This window comes from Xiphophorus maculatus, chromosome 11 (genome assembly GCF_002775205.1).
Source record: "Xiphophorus maculatus strain JP 163 A chromosome 11, X_maculatus-5.0-male, whole genome shotgun sequence".
NCBI lineage: Eukaryota > Metazoa > Chordata > Actinopteri > Cyprinodontiformes > Poeciliidae > Xiphophorus > Xiphophorus maculatus.
Genome location: NC_036453.1, coordinates 7,939,585 through 7,964,269, shown reverse-complemented (window position 1 = coordinate 7,964,269; position 24,685 = coordinate 7,939,585). Strand labels below are relative to the sequence as shown.

The 24,685-nt window shown below is 38.8% G+C and overlaps 1 protein-coding gene across 2 annotated transcripts; it reads right to left on the bottom strand.

Moving 5' to 3' along the window:
- Positions 1-2,837: 2,837 nt before the first annotated feature.
- pcbd2 (pterin-4 alpha-carbinolamine dehydratase 2) lies at positions 2,838-24,134 on the bottom strand. 2 transcript variants are annotated; one of them, XM_023342664.1, is made up of 5 exons: positions 23,947-24,134; positions 22,390-22,521; positions 12,585-12,665; positions 5,229-5,282; positions 2,838-4,735 (listed from the first exon to the last, which is right to left on the bottom strand). In XM_023342664.1, exons 1-5 carry the CDS (start codon positions 24,046-24,048, stop codon positions 4,727-4,729), a joined length of 378 nt encoding a protein of 125 aa, XP_023198432.1. In that variant the 5' UTR covers positions 24,049-24,134; the 3' UTR covers positions 2,838-4,726. The 2 variants fall into 2 exon arrangements, with proteins under 2 accessions (XP_023198432.1, XP_005807261.2); XM_005807204.3 differs by lacking the exons at positions 2,838-4,735; positions 5,229-5,282 and adding an exon at positions 6,110-8,590.
- Between the last annotated feature and the right edge of the window lie 551 nt (positions 24,135-24,685).

The window sequence follows — 24,685 nt, the reverse complement described above, 5'->3', positions numbered from 1 at the left end:
TTAGTGCCTTTTCAAAATAAAAGCACCAAACTGTGCTATAAAAGTTTGTTATAAGACAGACAATCTGTGAGCAGATGGATCTCCTCTATGAGCTAATACTACTGTCTGAAGAAATTAACCAAAAACAACCAATCAGAGCCAGGAGGCGGGGCTTAGCGCTGTCAAACAAGCTCATGAACTCGCTGCTAAATGTGCTAATGGAACAGCTTACCATTAAAGGAAAACAGTTTATCTGCCGTCATCAGTGGCTATGCTAACTAGCTTTACAATTTACAGCAGGTTATGCTAGCTGCAGCCTAGCAGAGAGCAAAGGGAGAGTGATTGACAGCGCTAAGACCCGCCTCCTGGCTCTGATTGGCTGTTTGTAGGTAGCACTGAGAGAAAACATGGAAGATTGATTTTTTCATAGATTCTGTCTCAAACTGTCCTGACATGGAGACAGATATAAAAAATATTTAAAACATATTTTTATGAAAGTTACACATTGCAGCTCTAAAGAAAATAATTTGGTGTAATTATAACATCATTTTGCCTAAAAGTTACAAATTAAGGCCTCCCACAGCTGCTGCAGCTGCTGCAGCTGTTGCTGCAGCTGTTGCTGCTGCTGCAGCGCCACTTAACGCGGTCTCTGCATCCAGAACCCAGACAGAACCCAGCCGAGCGTTCCGCTTTCAGAATTCGTTCTGTTTCCAGATTCAGATCATTTCCATTTTCCTGGAACGAACGTTGAACTGAAACAAACCGATTTAAACCGAAGCTAAAAGATTTCAGCTCATTTTCTACTTAAAGGTGTACCAGCAGGGGGCGCCACAACTGGGACATCTGGAAGCAATAACCAAGAGTATCGATCTGATATTGATATCAAATATCGGATATCGACCCGCATCTTAAATCTCTGATGGAATCAGTCCGCTCCAGCATTTAGTCCGGCCCAGGATTTCTATCCCACATACTAAGTTTATAATAAAAACTGATTAAGCTTTCCTTACACTCCTTTACAAAATAAGTAATAAATGTATGATACTGATATCGGATCAGAAGTGAAAAAGTTGCATTGAGACGCCTAATAATTGTATCTACACTATAAAAACTAAATCCTACCAAGTATTTTAAATCTTGTTTCTACTGTAAATATCTTGGTTCACTTGAAATAAGACAAATTTAACTCACATTAATTTTTGATCAACATAAAGTCAATAATCCCTTAATATTGATTTAAAACATACCAGTTCCACTGGTAGATAATTTCACTTATAAAATGGAACAAATATCTTGTTATAAGTGAAAAATCTGCTAAATCAATATTAAATCTAAATCTATTTACTTACAGAAAAGTTACTTAAGTTATTTTTGTTTTATGTCAAGTGAACTGAGGTAGAAACTAAACCAAACTACTTGGCGAGGTTTTGAGTTTTTGCAGTGTAATCTGAATAGATGCTCCACAGATTTATTCCTAATCCAAACAGAAATTAATCTTGTCAGGTGATTAGAAGATGTAATTTTCCTCCATGAAAGTTTCAGGTCTGAGTTGTTGCACGAAGTGAATGAATGAATCCAGAGTAATTGGATGGTGTTATGTTTTATTATGGTTGTTCCCTCAGTTGACATGATAACAGCATTAGATGATTTAATGAACCAACATTTAGCCTGTGCAGCTATTTTACCCTCTAATTTATGAATCTGATGGTTCTGTTTGAAAACAGAAGTTTGCCGTTCAGAACCCGAGTCCAGCAGCATGAATCACTGTAATTATATGAGTCATAAGAAAATGTTGTGACTCCATGCAGCTCTGTGTTTGAGCTGCAGCACCTGACGAAGCCGACATGACCGTCATTTAGGGATCAGAGGCAGCAGAGAGCTGATCTGGTTTTATTACCTTTATTCAACACAAGATCATTATGAGATGAAAAATATCACAGATTCAACCAGCGAATCAGAAAACTGCAGATAAATGTAGAAATTTAAAGAAAGTGATATTATAAGGAAGTAAAACATTAAGACTGATTTATCAGAGGGAAAGTTTTACTGCTGGCTCAGCGCTGAACATGTTGGAGGAATTTCCCAAAATAAAACATCATTAGAAAATGATAAACCAGTTAAAAGGCACCGTTACTGGGTTACTCAGTTTACTGGGAAAAATCATCTTTTTTGTCTCATTTCCGTTTTCCTCCAGCAGATCAAAACTTTTCCACGAGTTAGTAAAACGAGTTTGTGGGACGAGTGCAGTGGCTGCCGGCTGCAGCTCAGTGAGCGGCGGCGTTGTGCCGAATATTTGATTCTGTCATCCTGTGACGGCGCCGAGCCAGCGGCTTTCAGGGCGTTTTCTCCAGAGGAGCAGCATCGACTTATTGTTCAGCACATTCCTGCAGACGCAACAGGCTGAAAACTGGAGCAGTAAAGAGCAACAGGAGCTTCAGTCCAGGATTTATTGATCTACTTACTGTGAGATAAGATGCAGCTGCTGCAGCACAAACAACAAGCACACATGAAACTGGAAGAAAATACACAAAACTCTACATTTTTCACAAAAAAATACAATGTTCTGCAGGTCAATCATTTGTAGAACCAGCTGTTGCTGTTTCCAGTAACGTCAACATCAACATGCATTTAGCTTTGCTATAGAAAAGTTACATTTATCTCAGTTTTTATCAGTAAAATGCAGCAAAGAGAATCTGATCAACCTTAGAACCGGGTGGTGTAGAGCTAGGTGGTGTAGAACTGGATGGTGTCTCTATCCTCCTGGTTCTAGTCAGAACTCCAGCAGCAGCGTTCTGGACCGTTGGGTTGTCAATCAGACCTGTGAAGACGCTGCTGCAGGAATCAAAGCCACTAAAGAGAAACTAAAGCCTGGATGAGTTTCTCTGATCTGAGACTTTAGTCTCTGGTTCTGGAAATGTTCTGCAGCTGCTAGAAGGCCCACTGTGGAACCCAGGGGTCAGGTCAGAGGTCAGACTGATCTCTAGTTTCCACTGAAGCTGTGTTCCAGAGATCAGATCTGAGCGTCTGAAGGACAACAGAAAGTCTCTTGAAGACGCTGAACAGGATCTGATCGCAGATTTTCTCTTTCTAACTCAGCAGCATCAACTCGTCTCCTCAGCGATTCCCACCTGGGGTCACGTGACCAACACGACCCGTCATGTTGGGACTGTCAGCCAACAGCGACCCAAACACTGAGCAGTGAGTCGTGTGTCCCATCAGCGGCTCTGTGGTGCTGCTGCTCCAAGCTGAAGGAGCCTTGAGATAAAATAGACCTTCAAATCCGTCCAGCTGACCAGCAGTGGGCTGAGTGAGGCTCCACACCAGAGCAGAACCAGCAGCTGTTCCTCTGTCTGATTTCTGCAGGTCGTCCTCAGTGACCTTCGGCCTCTGGGATGTTTCTCTAGTTATCGCTCTTCTTTCATTCAGCTACAAGGTTTGCATTTGTGCTGCAGTCTTTCCATTTCCACCAGAGGAACAGTGATCTGTGAAATCTTCAAAGCTTGGGGAATTGTTTTATGAACTAACTCTGGTTTGAACTTTGACCCTGACCTCTACTGTTTTTCATGCTAAGAAACCTCCGAGTCGTTCAGGCAGCAGAACACCAGGTCTACGCTTCCTTTAACTGGTCAGGATCACTCTAAGGTCGACACAAAACATGTTCATCACATTCACTTCACTAAATTATTCTCAGATGGTCAGATTTCAGTCTGAGCTGTTTTAGGGTCTCTGTCGCTTTAAATCCAGACAAGCTGCTGTTGGCCACGCCCCCAACACAAAGTTTACACTCACATGAAAATGGCTGCAAACAGATATGCTAGTAATATGCTATTATACAATCGAACATGTTTGAAAAGCATTAGTGCAGCCTCCTGCACAACCAACCAGAATGCAGCAAGTCAACAGCTAAACTCTTGTCTCCTCCAGCAGCCATTGTACGGTGGGAAAACTATTTGGCCAAACACTGCAGATCAGCTGGGGTTGCTAGGCAGCAGGCTAGGTTGTGGTTGCTAGGTAACAGCTCAGTGCCCTTCAATGTGATTCAACAATCTGGAGGTTTTTGAAACGGCTCATTTTCCAGACACCAAAAATCATGAAGGTATTGCCAAAAACCCACTGGGTTTTTATTTTAATCTCTTGTTCTGTTTTTGGAAACAGTTGAGACCAAAATGGAAAAATAAAAATGTTCAAAATGTGAATTTTGCATAAAACGTCCAAATTAAAGGCTGAATTCAAATGCACACCACACTTTACAGATCTCTAATCATAAATTAAAAAGTAAAATGCATTTTTTATTTTCATGTTCTCAACTAAAATCTCAGTTTAATAGATTCATGCTTTTGGCCGTAATGAGAGGAAAACATAAAAACCTTTGAAAGGCTGTAAATTCAGAGCTGAACATCAGGCTGCAGCTTTCTGGACGCTTGGCGCTCAGCGACCTCCAGCAGCAGAAACAGCCAGAGCTCCGCGCTCAGCGCCGGCCGCTGCTGCCCTGCAGGCTCCAAACGGACCTCAGTCCAGGTGGATTCAGAAAGCCTCGCCGTCACATCGCAGCCACTTCAGCCGTCCGGCGGTGCCAGAGGCCGGACCCTGGAGCAGCAGATATATGGCGGCCATCTGGCTCCGCGGCCGCTTGGAAGGAACCCAGAGAGCCTCTAATGTGCTTGTGGTTTCTGCTCTCTGGTGTAAATAACTCCCTGCAGTTCCTGCTCCGCGGGCCGGCCGGACATTTATGCTGACGAGAATTATTTTACTCATCCTAAAGACAAAACAAATCACAGTGTGTCATTTCCTCCCCTCTGCTCCTGCAGTCGCTCTGCTCTCACTGTGTGTGTGTGTGTGTGTGTGTGTGTGTGTGTGTGTGTGTGTGTGTGTGTTAGCCGGACTGCTGGCGTTGCAGAATTAGTAGCTGGAGCCCAAACTGGATTAAGGGGGCAAAAAGCAGGGAGCTCACTAATGGAGGGCTGACTTGGCCAGTAGCAGCTTCTGGCCATCAGCTGAGGCCAATTACATGAAGGAGCCTCATCTGGACCGGTCCGGCTCAGCTCGGTCCGGCTCAGCTCGGTCCGGTAACTCTGGATACTCTGCTTTATTTCAGTAACATGAAATTAACGACTCATCATGTTTAAAGGAAAATGTTTCCAAACATATGAAGCTGTAATTTTCTGTTCTGGTAAAAAGTTACATGTTAAAGTTTTACAGTCAGATCAGCATCAATGATTACAAATAAAAAACATCAAATTCAAACTGACCTGACGTCTCTTTAGATCCAGAGCTTCTTCGCTTTGGAGCGAGAAGTGAAGTTTCTAAGAGAAGTGAAGGAAATATAATGATGAAAACAGCTTCACTTACCTAAAGTTACTTACAATATACAGAACCAGTTGGACGGGGATAACTTGCAAATTACATGTGCAGAATATTTAACTCTCATTGTGAAAAAGTTTGCTGAAGAAGTTTAAAAAAATAAAGTGAAAGAGAAATAAAAACTGTAAATTAAATGTTTCTGTTGCTAAACAATGAAGAAATGCAGTAAGACTTTAATAATCAGCTTCAGATTTAAAGGTGATTCTTTCTGCTTCCTAACCAGGTCAGGACAGATCTACGGCCTAAACAAAACATCTGTACTACATTTGAAGCACCAAATCATTCTAAGATTTCAGTCTGAGCCGTTTTAGGGTCTCTGTCGCTTTAAATCTAGACAAGCTGCTGCTGGCCACGCCCCCAACTCACCCGTTACACTCACAACAAAATGGCTGCAAACAGGTGGGCAGTTATAAAACTGTACGTCTTTGAGAAGCATTGGTGGAGCCTCCTGCACAACCAACCAGACTGCAGCAACTAAACTCTTGTCTTTTCCAGCAGCCATTGTACAAAGGAAAACCAGGGATTGCTACACTCTGGAAGTTTTAGAAATGGCTCGTTTTCCAGACACCAAAAATCACAACAAACTTATTGCCAAGAAACAGATGAGTGTTTTTAATCACAGACTGAAATGGAAATAGGAAAATGTCCAAAATGTGACTCTTCCTCTTTAACGTGCTGCTGTCAGTGTTTTCTCTCTCACAGATTTTCACTACATGAGAAAATAAAAAATGTGTCTTTCAACACAATAAACAATCCAAACACTGTTTGCTGTGTATAAACCCAAACGTCTTTATTAAATAATGACTTAAATGTGATTAATTTTTTGAGGCGGTTTAGTTTCTCTTCATTTTAATAGAACATGTCTGACAACATGAAGTAGGCTAGAAGACAATAAAAACCTGATGTAACATAATTAATAATTGCACATAGATATAATAGATCTGAAAATGTTGCAGATTTTCCGTCGTAACAGAACTCTGATCTCTTCTTTCCCATCCTGGTATCATCATTATGGAAACCAGCATTTTAACTGGCAACCAGTGAACATTTGGCTCTTCTGTTTGAATTAGGGACAAGAAGAACATGTGTTCAGTTGAAACAATACAGATGAGCTGCATGAGCTGGAAACCATTAAAAACACCTGAACTCACTGGTTCTGTTTTCATGAAGGCGCGTCGGCTTGGGAAGAACAAAAACAACATTTGTCTGATTTCTGTTCACAAAAATAAATGAAAATGTTCACAGATGAGCCGACATGTACACCAACCGATGAAACAATGGGGGAAAAAGCATCACATTTTGTGACCATACAAATTACATAATTTATGTAAATATTCAGAAAGTCTGACCCCTAACAGAACCTGAAGAACAGGAAGTTCTTTGTGTTAATAAGTAACTTCTGACAGAAATCACATGTGGGGTTCCTCAGGGTTCTGTCCTGGAGTCCATGTTATTTAACATCTAGAAGCTCCGACCAGCTTGGATTACTGACAGGAATAAGATCAGATATGATAATTATGCAGATGATGCTCAGGTCTTCACTCCAATCTCAGAAAAACTGGGATTTGTGGGTGGATGTCTGGTTTCCACCCGGACGTATTTAGATGCGACACACGGATCTAATCAGGTTCAGTATTGTGCGTTCATGAAGGTAAGTGTAAGTTTATTTTACTGCTAAATACTCACAATGTTTAAGAATTCCTGTCTATTGCCGGCCTGTTAGCCTAATGCTAACGTTCATCTTTTACTCTGGTTACTGTAAACAGCACCAGGTAATCTGCTGCCGCCGCCGTAACGTTGATCACCTTCCCAAAATAAAGGACTGAAAAGGTCCAAGTTATTTTGTGGCTCATAACTGATGGAGGGGGTGAAAGAATTAAATCTGCTTTCAGTGTTTAGATCAACACAAGCAGAAAGTTTAAATGTTTCGTACTGTAATCGTAAATCCAATTTTCTCAGATTCAAATCTGGATTTGGCTTTTTAAATAATTATCTGTGACTGATGAACTCATTTAAAACCATTTCTTTATTTTTGTGTTTCTAGTAGTAAAGATAGATTGTTGCTGCCTTTTGGCCGGAGGGACAGGAGCGAGATTAAGGAAAACAAGCAGCAAGTAGATGTTGTGCCAAACGTGAAACGCCTGTAGTTAGTTTATCTTTTTGTCTCCAAGACATAAATAAAAAACATTTGGCTTCATAATAAAGAAAAACTCAAACACGTGGATCTGTTTCATGGACATTTTCCTGCCATCCTGAAGTTAAACTCCAAGATCAAAACATGAGACAAATAAAAAAAATGTCTTCTTCTTTTCAACTTAAGCAAGTTTTAAAAAATGAGTGTAAAATATCAGCTGTACATTTCTACGATACATTAAAACATAAATGATAAAATCTGGAACATTTGTGTTTGAAATGTTTAAATGAAATCTGTTAAAAAATGTGATTAAAGTTTTGAAAACATTTTTCTCCAAGTTGTTCCAGTTTCATCTGCATGTGATGAAACCAGGTTGGTGAATAAAACGAGTGAAAAGCTGCTTTAATCCAGATTTAATCCTGAAAAGACTAACATTTTATTTTCTAAAGTCAGATTTTTTCCCAACCAGCAGAATAACAGTTTAAGATGATGTTTCATGCAGTTTATCCAATTGGTTGCCCCAGAAATTATTTACAGGAATGGAAGTGAAAGTGATTGAATGCAAATGTAAAAATCAAAAATGAAAAATCATTTTTCTTCCACTTCGCAGTTCTGCATCACTTTGTGTTGGTCTATCAAAGAATCCCAATAAATACATAAAAAGAGGGAAAGTTCAAGGGGTCCTTCGCTTTGCTCCAACCTGCGAAGCCAAAACAAAAAAATACGACTGTAGGAGGACGGAGTCAGGAACACGTCGTTTCCTGCCAAGTCCTACGCAGAAAAAGTATTCGCAATTTATTTTATTACCTTCTGCAAGGAGAAATGCTGCCAAAATCAGGCAGTCGGTGATAAAATGGATCAAATCTACAATCTTTCCACCCGAAAAACCAGAATCAGGCCTCTGAAGGAAAAACCTCATTTTGGTCCATTTTCACACATTTTATTGATAGTAAACAAAAGAATGATGTGGAAAAACTCTGACTTACTAAAAATTACACTTCAGGACAACGTCTGAAGACATTACATTGAAAGAGCAATTTTGTCAATAAATTTGGCCATTTTGACGTCCCGTTTAGAAATCCCTCCACAGTCATGAGTGGTCAGAGTAATTTGGACCTGAGGAAACAGAAGCACACTGGTTTCAGTTACAAACATGTTCAAAATGGCTCTTTGTTTCTGCAGCTTTTACATAAATGCGCCGCAATATTTACATTTATACACCAGGAAACATGTTTATTGGGTCAAAGAACGTCCAACTGTTATTTACTACACAGAATAAAAACCTTTTGTTCAAACCGCTTCTTAATTTTATATTTATTTATAAAATGCCAGTTTTAAATAAACTCAACCACCAGCTTTCTGTTTTTATTCTTCATTTCATGACATTTTTGTAAATAAAATGTTAGCAGTTTTCCTCTGAAAACCTTGATGGAACAAAAACACTAAATAAGCAGAAAACATTAAAAGAAAATCTTTCAAAGACCTTCAGAAACCCACTTCTTTAAGCCCAGAACCGGGGCAGAACCGGGGCACAACGGGGGCAGATTTATGCCCTGTTTACAGGACAAACAGTTTCTGGTGAAAATGGACGTTTTGTTGGGTTTGTTCTCTACATTTACATGAAACCACCGAATGTTTCCTCTGAAACGGCACAGATTGAAATCGGGTTCCAGAGTCCAGTGGTTCTGAACGTACCGGTACCGTTGTCTTGTAAACAGAATAAATGGATCTTTTCTGTCAGGGAATCTCTAGCTAATGCACAGCATGACGCAAAACAGCTGCTTCCTACCATCCACAGAAGAAGAAACTACTGATAATGCTGCTGTTGCTACAGTTCATGTTCCCCCATCAGGTCCGGTTCCCTCAGCGTCTCTTCATCGCTCCGCATCACCAAGGCGGCAAAATACACGCCTGCTTGTTCAGCTCTGATCTAGAGAACTACAGACACCGTGAAAACTCACACAGCGGGTTTCAGAGAAGTTAGCCCACTTTTTTACAACTGCGCCCTAATCAGACACACACAGTGTGGTTCCCCCAATATCTGGGGGAACGGGACCCGATGGGGGAACGGGACCCCTCGGGAACGAGACACAATGGGGGAACGAGACCTGATGGGGAGCGGGACCCGATGGGGAACGGGACCCGATGGGAGAACGGGACCCGATGGGGGAACGAAACCCAATGGGGGAACGGGACCCGATGGGGGAACGGGACCCGATGGGGGAACGGGACCTGATGGGGGAACGGGACCTGATGGAGAACGAAACCCGATGGGGGAACGGGACCTGATGGAGAACGAAACCCGATGGGGGAACGGGACCTGATGGAGAACGAAACCTGATGGGGGAACGGGACCTGATGGGGGAACGGGACCTGATGGAGAACGAAACCCGATGGGGGAACGGGACCTGATGGGGGAACGCGAACAGACGTGCCTTCAAGTAGAACTTTTTTTTAAAACACATGCCACTTAGGTTCAAAGAACCTAGCACCGCCTAGTGGCATGGCGAGAGCATTACACGTTTCCGATGTATCGTTACTGTGTGAACAAAGATTGTAATTAGAACGTCTTCATGTAAATGTAATAACAGAAACGGAACAAAAATTAAATTTTCATTAGATCGTGTCGTGTTAACAAGGCCTTAAACTTCTCTTCCTTCATTATTGCTCCTCCTCTCAGTTAAACATAAACACATTTGGTTTCCATGGAAACGCAAGACTCTTCTAGAAGCTGATAAAAAGTATTTGAGTTTGAGTTTAAGTCCAAGGTTCTGCAGAAATCTTCAACAAAAAGACCCCATATGGAGCTCAGGCAGTGCCAAAAATAAATATATATTTAAGTGGCTTAATTTGTGTTTTTTCCCTAAAATGTGACAAAATTTGTAGTAACTTTTTTTTATTGTTTTACACTGGATTACAAAAAATACACTTCAAACTCTTAATATTTTATAGGGTTAGGATTTCAATAAAAAACAAATGTGGGTATTTTAAAAAGTTTTTTTCTCTCTCCATACAGATATCTGAGGTTCAGTACCAACTGATACAGAACCTTTTTATTTTATTCTTTTACACAGACATAAATGCACTGAACTACAAATTTGTTTGATAACTTAAATACACCAACAGATTCACCATTTTGGTCAAACATATAAAAACAACTTTAACTTGTTCAGTCAGAGCTGCTGACACCGTCAGGATATTCTATAATTTTCATTATCAGCATCAATACAGATATTGATATCGGATTGGTGCATCGATGTTTTTATAGATGGTGCCAAAGGCAAAATGTTAAAGTATTTTTACTTAAACATCTAAATGCGTTTGAGTTTATGGCGACACTTTATTGACGGGTTGTGAATAAGAGACATGACTCCATCATAAACATGACACCTGAACTGATGAACATGAGAAAGTCTTCATGAATATTTATGACTGTTGTCATAAAGTGTCATTCGGTAAATCATGGCGCTTTTAATACAAAGTTGACTTTATTCAAAATGTTTTTGTTATGACAACTTGACATTAACTAATAAATCATGATCTGACATAAATTTGTTATAAAAGTATTACTGATTAAACTTTAGCTTTAATAACATAAAGCTACATAATTTTAAAGTTTAAATATTCATGAAGGTGTTATGTCATGTTTATGACGGAGTCACGACAATCTTACTCACAACTCGTCAAATAAAGTGTTACCGAGTTTATTTTAGCAAAGTAATGTGGATCTTTGGTTTCCAAAGTGTTTGTCTCTTTATTCATGATATTTCTAAAAGGTTTACATTCTGCAGTGATATTTACGTTTCTGGTTGAGTCTCCAAAGTTTTAGCTTTATTTTGATACTAAGATTATGAAACAGAGTTTGTAACTGCTGAGAAAAACTCAACTAGACTTGGGTTTGTTATTTTAAACACACGTCAGAAAATCCTGGGGGCTTTGAGGTTTTTAGAGATTGCATGAAGGTTTGGAGGAGCCGTGGAAAAGTAAGTACACCCCCGATCAGCTGAGCAACTTAAACCAGTGAGATTTTTCTTCACACTTCAGCGAATCATGAAAACCGAGCAGAACATTATTTATGTTCAGTATGAATTCAGAATGGATCAAGTATTTTGTTCAGGTTTGCCTCCCAGTGCCTGGTGCAGAGCGCAGAGACCTGCAGCCGCTTTAATAAAGAGTGGATTAGGAGCAGCATTCCTCCTAAAGAGCCGCGCTGCACCGCACGGTAATTCAGCGGCTTCAGCCTAATGCCCAGAGATTTTCACCGACCGGCTGCGTCACGCACTTCTCTACCTCCGAGGAAAAATCACTGACGAGGCGGGAAGAGCTCCGGAAAATTATACTCAACTAAAAGTAAAAGGTATTCTGTAGAAAGTCCACTCTAGTACTGAGTAACTGGTCAGATTATCATCTAATATTTAAAAATTACATCATCAGACAGACCATAATGTAAAGGAAATTTTAGTATTTTAAGAACCAAAATGACAATAATTCATATAAAGAACAAAAAATAAAATAAAATGTTTAAAATCAGTTAAACTTTAACAGAAGCTGCAGGTTTGTGTCTGAGTCTGTCTGGTTAAAACAGGTTTGATTTTCATTCAGTGGGAAGAAAATCCAGAAATTTCACTCAAGTAAAAGTAGAAATACTTTATAATAAATCCTAAAATGCAATAACAGCTAAAAATAAACATAACGTGAAAAAAATAAAAAAGTTTTCTTCCCACCTTAAATCCAAAATGTACAAGTTTATACAATTTTGTCTTAATTGCTGCCCTGAGTGCATTTCTTTTGTTAGCAATTGATCGATCAATTACTAAATCAGATGAGTATTCCAATAATCGAGTAATCTGATTAATCGTTTCAGCCCTGGATATCTGCAAAGGTTTGAAGAGAAAAACTAAAGGATTGCAGGTGAAACTAGTTTTTTATGTGTTTTTTTCTGACCTTTAGAATATTTTAGGAGTTTGGATGGAAAGATTTCTCAAAAAAGGGTTAGTTTTTTTAGTTTGTTAAAATCTGTTGATCATCTCAGAGTTTCTGCGATTTGTACAGAACCAAACAGGATCAACAGAGAAAACGTCTTGTTCTGTAACTGATTTAAATGTTTTACCTTATTATAAACGTTGAACCACTCTGGATGATGGTTCATCTTCTCCGCCTGCAGAGCGACTCGAGACATGAAGCCAAACGCCTGGAGGGAAAAATAAACTTTATGGCTTTATACTTTATAATGCCTTTTATGTTCATAAAATACTAATAAAAATCTAAATTATGTACTTTTCACTGGTTTATCATCTAAAGTAAAAGATTGAAAAGTACATTGGAGTAATTCTACAGAAAGATCTGTTAAAGTTTAATGTTTTCACTGTTTTTGTTAATTTTGATGATTATGGATTTCATATAAAATAAAAATATAAACTCATATTTCTAGATGATCATGAGACATAAAAGGATTTTTAACAGAAATCTCTGCAGTCATGCCCAGCAGACTACCTAACCACAACAGCTGACTGCTAATGTCTAAGCACATTAACAGAAAGTTAAGTGGAAGGACAACAGAGAATAGTACAGTTTCCTCAGCAGGTTTTTAAAACTGCCTGCAACAATCAACTTTCACATTTAGACAAACTGAAGCACATTTAAATGTATGAACTAGACCAACATAAATAACAAGTATGAGGAAGTTAATTTATTTTCATAAGTAAAAATATCCTAAAAATGTGTTCTGCATATTTTTTGTCTTTAAAAGTCATAATTGGTAAACAGAGATTGAAATGTTTTAATCTGAGTATAAAACATAACTACAGCTTGTTAAAATATCAATTTTTAATTTTGACAGTAAAAATATGAATCCCAGTTTGGAAACTTTAATTTCTTTCAGTGTAGATTAATTATGTAGCACCAGTCATTTTTTACAGGACAAAAAGGTTCAAATTATATCAAATAATCCCTAACAAGCCAATAATAATCCTAATCTGAGATTTAATAACAGTCAATAAAATTATATCATTTAGTTAAATCCAACCATCGTGTTGTGATTGGTAAAATGTTTCTGGTCCAATAGATCGTTAACTGAAGCACGAGGCGACAGTGGGCTGGAAGAACGGCACCGTTCCTGTTCCTCAGCAGCAAAACCAAATATTTTCACCAGGACACTTAAAAAAAGAAACTAAAAGATTCTCAGCAAAGCTAAAATTACATTAAAATTAATCAATCATTAACACAACCATCAACTAATCTACTAATCAATTAATCAATAAGTGGAGAAAAAGAAAAGACCGTCTGCTGAGCAGAAACTGAGCCAGAAATAAACATTTTGTATCTAAATAATAAAAAAACTGCCTGTAAATATGTGCAACACAAAACTCCTAAAAAATCTCGGATTTTTTATTTTCCTATCCGTTAATCAATAATTGAATCCCCAAAATGACAAACTGATCAGATTTACACGCCGTTTTCTCACGTTCAGGTTAAAAATGTGGTTTTAGCTGCAGATTCAAACATTCACTAAGGGAAAGCTGCGTTTATCATTTCATTTTAGGCAATAAAACTGTTTAGTTTCTTATTTTAAAATGTTTGTTTGCATTTTTGTAATATATTTCTAGTATTGTATTATAAAGGTTTGAATTAATCATTTGTTGCCGCTCTAAATCGTTATAAAAAACCATACAAATGAGTTTTGTTCAAACTAATTAATCCATTTCCTGTCAGAACAGAAACATCCTGAAGCTGAAACTTTATTTCTGCAGGTTTCTGACCAATTGGGCGACGTCTGGATGATTTAAAATGTGAAAGCTGAGCGGCGCAGTATGGCACGGCGCGGCGTGGCGCAGCACGGCACGGCGCAGCATGGCACGACGCTGCGCAGCGCAGCACGGCACGGCGCAGCATGGCACGACGCAGCACGGCACGGCGCAGCACGGCACGGCGCAGCATGGCACGGCGCGGCGCAACGCGACGGCCTCTGAATAAAACCTACCGTAGCCTCCGTCCTCAGGCTTCGGTATGCGGCTCCCTCCAATCACAGGTCATCCAGGGAGTGATTACCGTAATTCTAATTATCTACAAAGAGGAGAGAGAAATCCCTCGTCTTGCTCGCCCCGGCCAGAGAGAGAGGGGGAAGAAACGCAGGTAGGCCTTATTTCAGAGCAATTTCCCACTGCAATCTCAATTAAGCCCCTAAATGCTTCCTCTGTGCCTAATTAAATCAACTGAAATGCCATTGTTTACGGGCCGGGCCGCGGCCCCATCCGCCACCTGACAGGACCAAACAGAATTACCTTCACAAAGGAAATTGGGTTTAGTGTTTTTAGCGTGGCGGACCAATTTTTGAGACGCCCTGTTTGGTTCCCTTGTGCCGCTATGCGTGTAACTCGATCGGCAGCTCGATCAAATTGGTTATCAAGGAAACCGTCTCCTGATCAATTTAAGTAATTGACATATTCCTGCAACTTGACCCCAGAGGCTCCAATTTGCAGAGCGAGGCGTTCTGCTTTCCCTCAGCGCTCATTGGCTCTAATGGAGGCGGCGGAGCAGGCTGAGTCAGGTGTTGCCCAAACTAGTCTGGTGTCTCTGGGCCGATCTCAGGCTGAACGGCTGCTGGGAGCCGGGTGACAGGAAACAGTTCGGCGGTACCAGGTCGGGCTCCTGCACGCCGGCCCACTTCAGAACACCAGCAGCTCTGTAGTTCTGGACTCCGACACATCGCATTCGACTCTCTGGAACGGACGGACTCGAACTGAACCAGCTCAATAAAATAAAAAACGTTACTGCCTTTCTCACAATTATTTCAGATTCAGAAGCTTTTCTGAGTAAAAACGTCCGTTTAGGTTTTCACCAGAAATGGTCCAACAGTAAAATGTTTCTAAAAACTTGAAAAGCTCTTTAAGTTTCAACTTAATCCAGTCGAGTCCGGCTGGTTTGGAGGTGTGAACCCCAATCGACCTCTGACCTCTGGTCCTCCAGGTCTGGTTCGGTTTGAATGTGAAACGTCAAGCGGACCGGAGACCGCTCCAAAAGCAGGAAGTGGACTACAGTGCAGGGCATTCTGGGTAACTACAACCAAAGCTAACGTGTTAGCCTAGCGCTAGCAGCAGAAATGGCTCCTGGTCTTTAGCCAAAGACTAAAGAGAAATCCTCCAACACTAAAATCCTCCATCTTGTTTCCATCTGGTGAAGAAGGAAGTTGCTCTCAGTGTCTTCAGAGGTTCTTGGTGCAGCGCCCCCACAGGCCAGGAGGGGAACAGGTAGGTTTGAGTCAGAACCACAGCAGCTGGAGGTGGAGCAGATGTTCTGGTTCCAGTAGAACCGGGTCGACCGGAGTGAAGGAGGAAAACTTTTGGGTTCTCTGAACTGAAAGTCAGTTCAAGTGTTTATTCTGATCTTGATCAAAGAATTGATGAAAAGTTTCAGATGTGAAAAACTGAAACATCCCAGATAAATTTGGTTCTGCAAAGTTTTGACTTCAGGGACTGAAACAAAAATATTGGAAAACTATTTTTATTCCTTGTGTTGTGAAACTAAAACTATGAGATTTGAACATTTTTACAAACAAGATTCTTTTTATCTTAAATGCAAATGATTAAATAAGTTGTCCAGTTCTGTCTTAGTTACGGCTCTGAGTGTTTGTTTGGTCTGTATTAATGATTAATTGATCACTAAATTAAATGTCAATTATTTCTATCATAAACATTTGTAGGCCTGCTGAGGCACAAACTGCAGGAAGTGAATTTTCTGCAAAGAAAAATATTTTAAACATTTTAAAGTTCATGAGAATAAAATCACCTGTAATCTCTCCCTACAGATAGAAAAAGATTACAATTAGTTTTGAAAAAGCAGAATGCCGTTCTGACGGGCGGCGGTCCGTCAGGCCCAGTAAGCGTCTCAACATCCTCCACTTGGGCCCAGATGAAAATAAAAACCGCCTCTCCACTCCCAGCCAGCAAGTCAACAGAGGTCAAGGGCTCTCCCTCTTAAAGTGCTTTGTTTAGGCCGTTTGTATTGTTTGGGCCACTCTTGGGCAGGCGGCGGGTCAGCCGGCGAGGCGGCCGTCCCTCGGCCGTCTCCAGCAGCTGCAGCTGTCAGACTCAGATAATTTGACGTGAGGTTACGCAGAGCCTCCATCCCCAATAATCAGAACCAGCCGCCGTTTTGGAGCTATTACAGCGTGATTGTCATACAACACTGGATGAAATAATTTGACGTCGGAGCGAGGCGCTGTTCTCGCTCTGGTTGCGGCCGCGGACTCGGTTTCAAACACATGTCTGTTATTTACAGATCGGCTTTCGGCCGCCCGGCGCGCTGCAGAGGCTTAGGAACGCCTCGCCAGGCTAAGTGGCTGCAGACTCCAGCCAACCCCGGCAGACACGTTCACACCGCGCACTCAGGCCTACGCCGCCGCATTACACACATCGTCTTCGCTCTGCGGCGCGAAACGGGAGAACGCTGCACCCATGATGAGGATGATGACCACACCTCTGATGTTTCACTCCCCAAATAAGCCTCCAGCGTCCGCCAGCTGGCTGAGCGGGACCTCGGCGACGGACAGCTAACGACAGGCAGACCGAAAATAGGAGCAAATCTCCACCAACACTCTTTAAAATTTATTTCAGAGATTTTCTAGAAAAAACATGGACATTTCTGAGCTCCAAAAGTGGAAAATGTGCATGAAAAAAACGTGGAAATTTTGAATATTTAATCTCAGGAATTTTGTAGAAAAAACTTTCAGTTTTTCAGTTTCAAAAGTTGAACATTTTCAGCTTTTGAAAAATAAAAACCTTCAATCCAAATTCAAAGTAAAATTCAAAGGTACTTTATTGATCCCAAAGAGAAATTAAATGCAACTCATATTAATTCTGGTTGTTGGCAGGATAAATTTCCTGTAGCAGTCTGTGTTACGGTCAATTTGAAGAAGCCTCTGACTGAAGGCGTTCTGTTTTTCTAAGAAAATTTAAAAACCTGACAGTTTTTAAAGTTCTTCTATGAAAAGGGCCGACCGTCTTTCCATAACATAAAGGATAATTTTTTAAATAATTTGATAAAAAATAAAATCAAACATTGTGAAACTTCAGGAGTTTATTGGATGTTTATTTTTCTAAACAGAACCACATAAAGAGCATTTTGCTTCTCAAAGCCGATTCTCAGAGCTACGGAGGAAAGTCATCATTAAGAGCTAAACTACAATTAAAAGTAAAAAAGAAACAAATGGATTTCTCTGGATATTTAAAGACAAAATGAGACGAAGTCAGAGAGAAAGAAATCAGTTTCAATCTGCAGGAAACGTAAAGTTTTACCGACTCGGAAAACAACGAGCCGTTTTTCTCTCACATGAGAATAAAGTTCAGTTCAGCAAATCATCAAAAATCTGCAGAATTTTTACAGAATTCAGACAATTTACTAAACATTGATTCATCCGTTTCAGTATTTAAATCTGAACTTATTAGAACTTTTATATTTATTAATATTTCATGTTCCTAACTTTTATGTTTTTTAATATTTAAATTTTGTTTTGGTTCATTTGTTTTTATATAATTTTAGTATTTTTGTGAACTTAAATACTTTCACTATTTGACCATTTTAAATATTTTAGTTTTATTCATCTACTTTTTTATATTTTATTCAAATGTATTTTAGATTATATTTTCATTGAGTTACAGTAATATTCTTTTATATTTATATTTGTTCATTCCAGATTTTTAAAAATAATTTTAACCCAAAATAATTAGAAAAACTAAAAGAATGAAACAACAAAGTAACTAAAACTCCAAGTTACATTAAATAAACTGAAAAATATGTAGAAAGATTAAGTTTCACACACACAGAGACTGGAAGCTGATAAAAACCAAATTTATCTATTTTATAGTTGAACTGAGCTACAATCACATTAACATGTTTAATTTCTCATTGTGAAATTATTAAACTGATTTATGGTTTGTAATCTGAGGTTTCAGTAATAATCTGAATCAGATTCACGAACAGGAGCGTCTCAGAAAACGGATTCGACTGCCGCAGAACGACACGGAGGCTGCAGGGAGAATCGGAGGAGGAGGAGGAAGAGGAGGAGGAGGAGGAGGAGGAGGAGGAGGAGGAGGAGGAGGAGGAGGAGGAGGAGGAGGAGGAGGAGGAGGAGGAGGAGGAGGAGGAGGAGGAGGAGGAGGAGGAGGACGGATGTTCCGAGAGTCTCGGGACGAACAGAAAGTTTTCTGGCTGCTCTTCATGCGGTCGTTGTCTGTGGTGAACCAAAGTGTGAACATGTTGCTTCAGGGTTTCAAATGATGGTTTGATTTTCTCTTTCACATAATAACTGCAAATTATGATCTTGAAGAAACATACAGAAAATGTGTTTTATTTTTTCTGTTTTCCAGGAAAATGAGTTGGTTCTGATGTTGGCAAAGTTTCCATCTCACATTAATCAGTTGGTGCGTTTTTGTTTTACTGTTTGCACTAAACAGTTTTTATTATAAAACAGACGCTGGACATGCAGATTAATGTCACATTTTAAAGGAGTTCTGATAAAAAATAATAGGCCAGTGTGGTTGTTTACTAAAAATGTAATTAATTAAAAAACAACAAATATCTAAGATCACACTAATGCAAAGATTATTTTCTTTTACTTTTTATTTTAAGTTTTTCTATAATTGAAAACTAAAATTCTCCACATTTCATTGAATACATAAATAATATTCTGAGAATTGTGGAAACAAACAGAAAATAGAAATAGAAATTGTTGTACAACTTTTAAACTAACAAACAGATTGTCTTAATAAATATAAAAAGGCAACAAAGCTTCAGGAATTATTTTATTTTAAGCAACAAAATTTAAAACTAATTGAGACAAAACGTCCAAACAGAGCTGAAGGTCGAAGGTCATCGCTTTCCATTTTTAACCTATTGAACTAAACAACGCCCCCTACAGGCCTGATATCAATAAAACACAGTTTAATGAACCAAAAGGTCTCAATGTTATGTAAAAGATTAAAATAATAGAAACATGGTGGAGGAAGAATCATGCTGTGGGGATTCTAAAAAGATTAAAACATTGATTCTAATAATTCAGACTCCAAGTCTACCTGAATATTCAGCAATAAGCTGAAAGCGTTTCAGCGCTAGCGCAGAAGCTAACGTCATCTCATCTCAGCCAATCAGAGCTGAGGGGAAAAAGCTGCTCCTGGATTGGCTCCTGTCTAGACAACAGCCAATAGCGTGTCAGGTAGCATTGCACAAATTATTTCAGCTTTTCATTTCCTTTCAAATATTTTAGATATGCTTCATAAACAATAAATAAAATAGATTCATGAATAACGACTGGGACGTCTGAGGTATTAAATTTTAACCCTTCCTTTGTGTACAGCTTTATGAAAATTAGATTAGCAATAAATTTCCTCATTACACATGTAATTAAATAAATTAAATGTTTTTAGAAAAATTACCAAAGCAATCATTAAAGAAAGCTGTTCATCTCTTTAATTATATGTTCTTATTAATATTTATCTGACTTTTTATGTAAAAAAAAAAAAATAGTTCGATTTGACTTGGGAGAAAAACTTCATTTAGTTTTTGTTATTGTGGATTTTTACATCCCTCAGTTTCCTTGTTGACTTTGCAGGTTAAACTTGAAACACAGCAGCAGCTGCTGCAGCTTCAGCAGCTGCAGCAGCTGCTGCAGGAGCGAGTTTATGTGGGAAAATGAAGGAATGCCATTATTGTCAACCTCAGCTAAGGTAACAACAGTTGAGCATGCACAGCTCACCTCCGCCGTTTCACATGACTGTTTCTGCTTTATTCACAGAAACGTCGAGCAGATGGGCGATCTTTAAACTGTGTGTAAACAGCATCAGCGGCTGCAACTTAAAACAACAAAAACAGAAAAACATGCATGTTTCTGAGCAGAATCACATGTGGTTGCAGGGCTTCTCCTCACCACCCAAACCTGCTTAAACGGGAATTTGATGTAAGAAAAATACAAAAAAAAATCCCTTCTCAAATTCACTGCCACCAACAAACATTATGACACTTTCCATTTGCAATAATCTGAGTAACTTCAGTTTAAAAAACGAGCACAGATGTCGTGTTGCTTTTTTTAACTGCAGCTCTGGCGCCCCCTGGTGATCACATAAGGAGGAGCTTCAAAGCAGAAAAGGAGGTTTGTTATTTCCATTCTAAACTCTTCTGGGATCTGATTTCATGGACTCGATGTCTTCAGATAAGTGGCGAATGGAAATCAGCCAGCATGTCGCTCCTCGTCAGCGCTCGTCATTTTAAAAGCCCTTTAAGTGCAGCCATGAGAGTGAAAACACCCCGGACCGAAACACGGCCCACAAGACAAAACAGAGAGACGCCAACAACCAAAATTGGAACAACATGAGCTCATCTTCCAGAAGGAAACAAGAGACGAGAAGACGCAGCGACAGGGAGAGGAGAGGGACATCCACTGCAGGCTGACGGGTTGTTAGTGGTTTGCAAACCAGATGAGACATTTTAACTAATTTCATTGTTTGTGAAAGAAATCATTCTGATCAAAACCAAAATTGCTGCCAACTGGCCGCCTGGCGAGTCTCCGCCTAATGCGGCCTGACGTGTCGGGTAAGAGGATCCGGAGGGGGAGGACGGCCGTACGCGCCTCCGACTTCAAACGGCAGGAAGTGTAAAACCAGGCGGCGTTAGTGGCTGAAGCAGCTAACGGCGGATTAGAGGAAGTCCACTAAGTGGCCCCGAGATGAATTAAAAAACGATTTTAAACGAGAAGCTGATCAAAAAGAAAACAAGAAAGTTATGTTAGACTTTCTGTTTATTTTACTGCAAGAGGTATGCAGCAGGACTCCAAATATAAATGTTTTACTGGCCAAAGAAGGGCTGAAACGATTAATCGATTACTGAAATAATCATCAACTCATTTAGTAATCGATTAATTAACTGGAGTATACAGATTTTTAAAAAAAAGACCATTTGCTGAAAGAACAGAACATTCAGAGGAGATAAAGACAAAACTGTACAAAAAGTATTCACATTTTACATTTAAAGTTACAAAATCGTTTATAAATCTGTTCTACCCAAAACTCCTCAAGTACAAATTACAGAAAATGTTTTTATCTTAAATGCAAGATGTATATTTTTTGTAGTTTTGACATAATATTGGCTACAAGTGTGTTTTTCTTTTAGCAAACGGTCTTTTTCTTAGTTTGTATACTCCATTAACAATTAATTGATTACAAAATTAGTTGACGATTACTTAAATTATTGATTAATCACAATTAATTTGACCAATCGTTTCAGCCCTGATGCAGACACAAGGTGGAAACGGATTAAACTTTGTGGTTTAATGTTCAGCCTTCATGTTTCCTGCTGACAGAAATCTCTCCGCGACTCACATGAATGCACAAACTCAGGTACGGATTGCCAAAAGTGCAAAAAATATTTTTAAAAAACAGCAAAATAACGACGATTTACAGAAGTAAAACCACCATTTTTTTTTTTTTACTTTTTTAACCTTTGATAAGTATAATTGTACTTTTTACACTTCCTATGATAACTATGATGTTAGTTCATTGCTTTGATTGTAGTTTTTGTATTTATTGACAAAACTAGTGTAGTTAAGTTATTTCATAGCCTTTATTTGTTTTTAGCAGGACAAATTTAGGATTATTAAGAGACAACAGATGAAAAAAGCCTTTTGGCTAATTTTTGCACATGAATGCATTGTTCCTAACAAATAAAATACATTTTATTAAAACAATCCCTCACAGTTGATCCATTCGGCTTCTGTACTCAGTGAGTGTTGCTGTGATGGTGCATTAACTGATCAGAAAAATGTCAGATTTTTGAGTTTGCAGCCCTCTGACTCAACATTTTAGTAAAAAATTCAAATAAAAACATTATGAAAACAACATTAATATGAAAACAAGCATAAAGCCACAGACCTGATTAAACGTTTTAAAGTGCAGCTCCTTGAAGATGGCGTCGCGGTCCTCCACCTCCATCCAGCCCGTCGCCCGGAGCTCCATCACCAGCTGATCCCGGTCCGTCGGGCTCAGCCAATGAGAGTCTGACGACTGGACACAACAAGCCACTCCAAGTTATTAAAATCAAACATTTTGACCACCAAGTTCAGGCTCAGTTTTACTGGATTTCCTTCAGAATTATAACTGCAGAGCAGCAAACGCCTGGTGGCAGCTGTCAGAGCAACACCGCTCATTTTGGGATTTCCTCTGCAGTTTACAGTGCTTTCCAAAAAAAATAAAAGAAGTTAATTTTAGACATTTTTTTTTATGTTAAGATATATTGTTTAGGTTTTTGTGATGAGGAAATGTTTGCACAAATAATATCTGAATTATTTAGGATATTTTTTATGTGAGACTCCTAAGACTCTTAAGTTATTCTGTAAATAAAACATAACATATATGCTGTTTTGGTTAAAATTACTGCAATAAAAGGGTAAATTTACAGGACTTATTTAAAATTACTTGTCTAAATAATATTTCTTTTTTATATTTTTTGTATCAGTAGCATATATTTAAACCAATCTGGCTACAAGGATCATAATAAAACAATTAGAATGTGGCAGATGTACTGGTGCAAATTTAATAATTTGCTCACCAAACTAAAACAAAAATAAATAGCAAGGAATTGGATTCAACTTTAATGTTAATCAGATTATTAGATTACAATAATCTGATTTCTTCATTATAAGAGAAAGCTAAAGCAGTTTTCTACGGTATATGTGCATCTTTAGATACAGAAGATAATGTAATTCTTTAAATTAATTAAGTAAAGTGCACAGATTTATGATCAACAGTGAGTCACCTTTGATAAATTGGAAGCTGCTGCATCATGAGATCTTATTAGATATGTTGTAACACCAACCTAAACGATGGATTATTTTTTAAAGTGTCAGTTATTAGTAAAAATGTATTGTAATATTGTTGTCCTGTTTGATCCATTCGTGTTTTACTTTGTGGACACCTGAGTGCAGTTTGTTTGGTCTCCAGCAGGTGGAGCTGTTTATGCACCTGTCGATGCTGCTGGTCACATTTTCTAATAAAATCTGAGCTACTATTTCAGTTACAGTGCATTTACTTTGTCATGCATGTTTCTCTGTACTTTATTGTGATAAACTCCTAATATGGCGATTTTAAATGTCTTCGTCACCGCGCTCTAAGTTTCTTAAATTGTGTATTTAGTTCCTTATTCCCAAACTCTTCCGCGATATTATAAAATTAACAGAAGCCCGGAGAGATTTTAAATAAATGTTACACTAACATGACAGAAAATAATAAAATAAATTTAGAGTAATTAAAAGGATGTGTTTTTTCGTCACGACACAAACTGAATGCGACATACGCCGCTGCTTCTACAAACTTTCCCCATGAAGAAACACCGTCGGGGTAACAACTCCGGCGTCCCGCTCGTCTTTTAAAGAAGCTTAAAGACGCTAATTAGCATAAATGCTAACAGAAAACCGCGGCTGTTGCTCTCACCATTTTAGAGGAGATTCTGCGGAGTGGAGGTTTCCTTAGGCAGCTCAGCCGGCTGCAGGACCGAAAGCTGCTCGTCCTCAGGACGGACGTTAACGCAAACATGTCTGTTTCACTTCATTTACCCTTTACAACCTGTTCTGCGCAAACGTGCGTCCTCCGAGGTCCTGACTCACGTTCAACGTAGCTGTTCACCTCACTGCCTGATCAAAATCACCCGAAAGGAGTCAGCCTACACAAAAACTAGTAAAACTAAATGTATACACGTAGTTATTAAAATCATTTGTGTATAGCAATAGAAACATTTAATTGACTTTTTTTACTTTTACATCTGACCTTTAATTTCAGAACATTCATTCTCACAAGGGGAACAACTAATGGTCACCAAATAATTTTTTTTTATTTACACTAAGTCAATTAATTTACTTTATTTATTCATATTTAACTTACTTATTTCACACTAGTGTTGTTATATTACTAATGGTATATTTATATTCACCAATAACATTGTGGATGGGACTAGCTTCTCTAAAAATAAGCAATAAGCAATTTTCTAGGGGATCAATAAAGTATATTTTATTTTCTAGGTGTATTAGTAATGAATTTCAGCAACAAAACTGCCAGGAAATGAGGATGTAAGGGAGGTTAAAAATATCAGTATAGTTTATATATATATATATTTTATCCAGATCAGAAAACAATAAAAGCATATTAAGTTAATTTCTGGTCTGTTTTGTTGCTA

Coding starts and splice junctions, on each gene's coding strand:
- pcbd2 (XM_005807204.3), bottom strand. CDS start 24,048: ATGTTTGCGTTAACGTCCGTCCTGAGGACGAGCAGCTTTCGGTCCTGC. Junction 22,522..23,946: donor GCAGAATCTCCTCTAAAATG/GTGAGAGCAACA, acceptor TGTTGTGTCCAG/TCGTCAGACTCTCATTGGCT. Junction 8,591..12,584: donor GGTTCAACGTTTATAATAAG/GTAAAACATTTA, acceptor CTGTTTCCTCAG/GTCCAAATTACTCTGACCAC.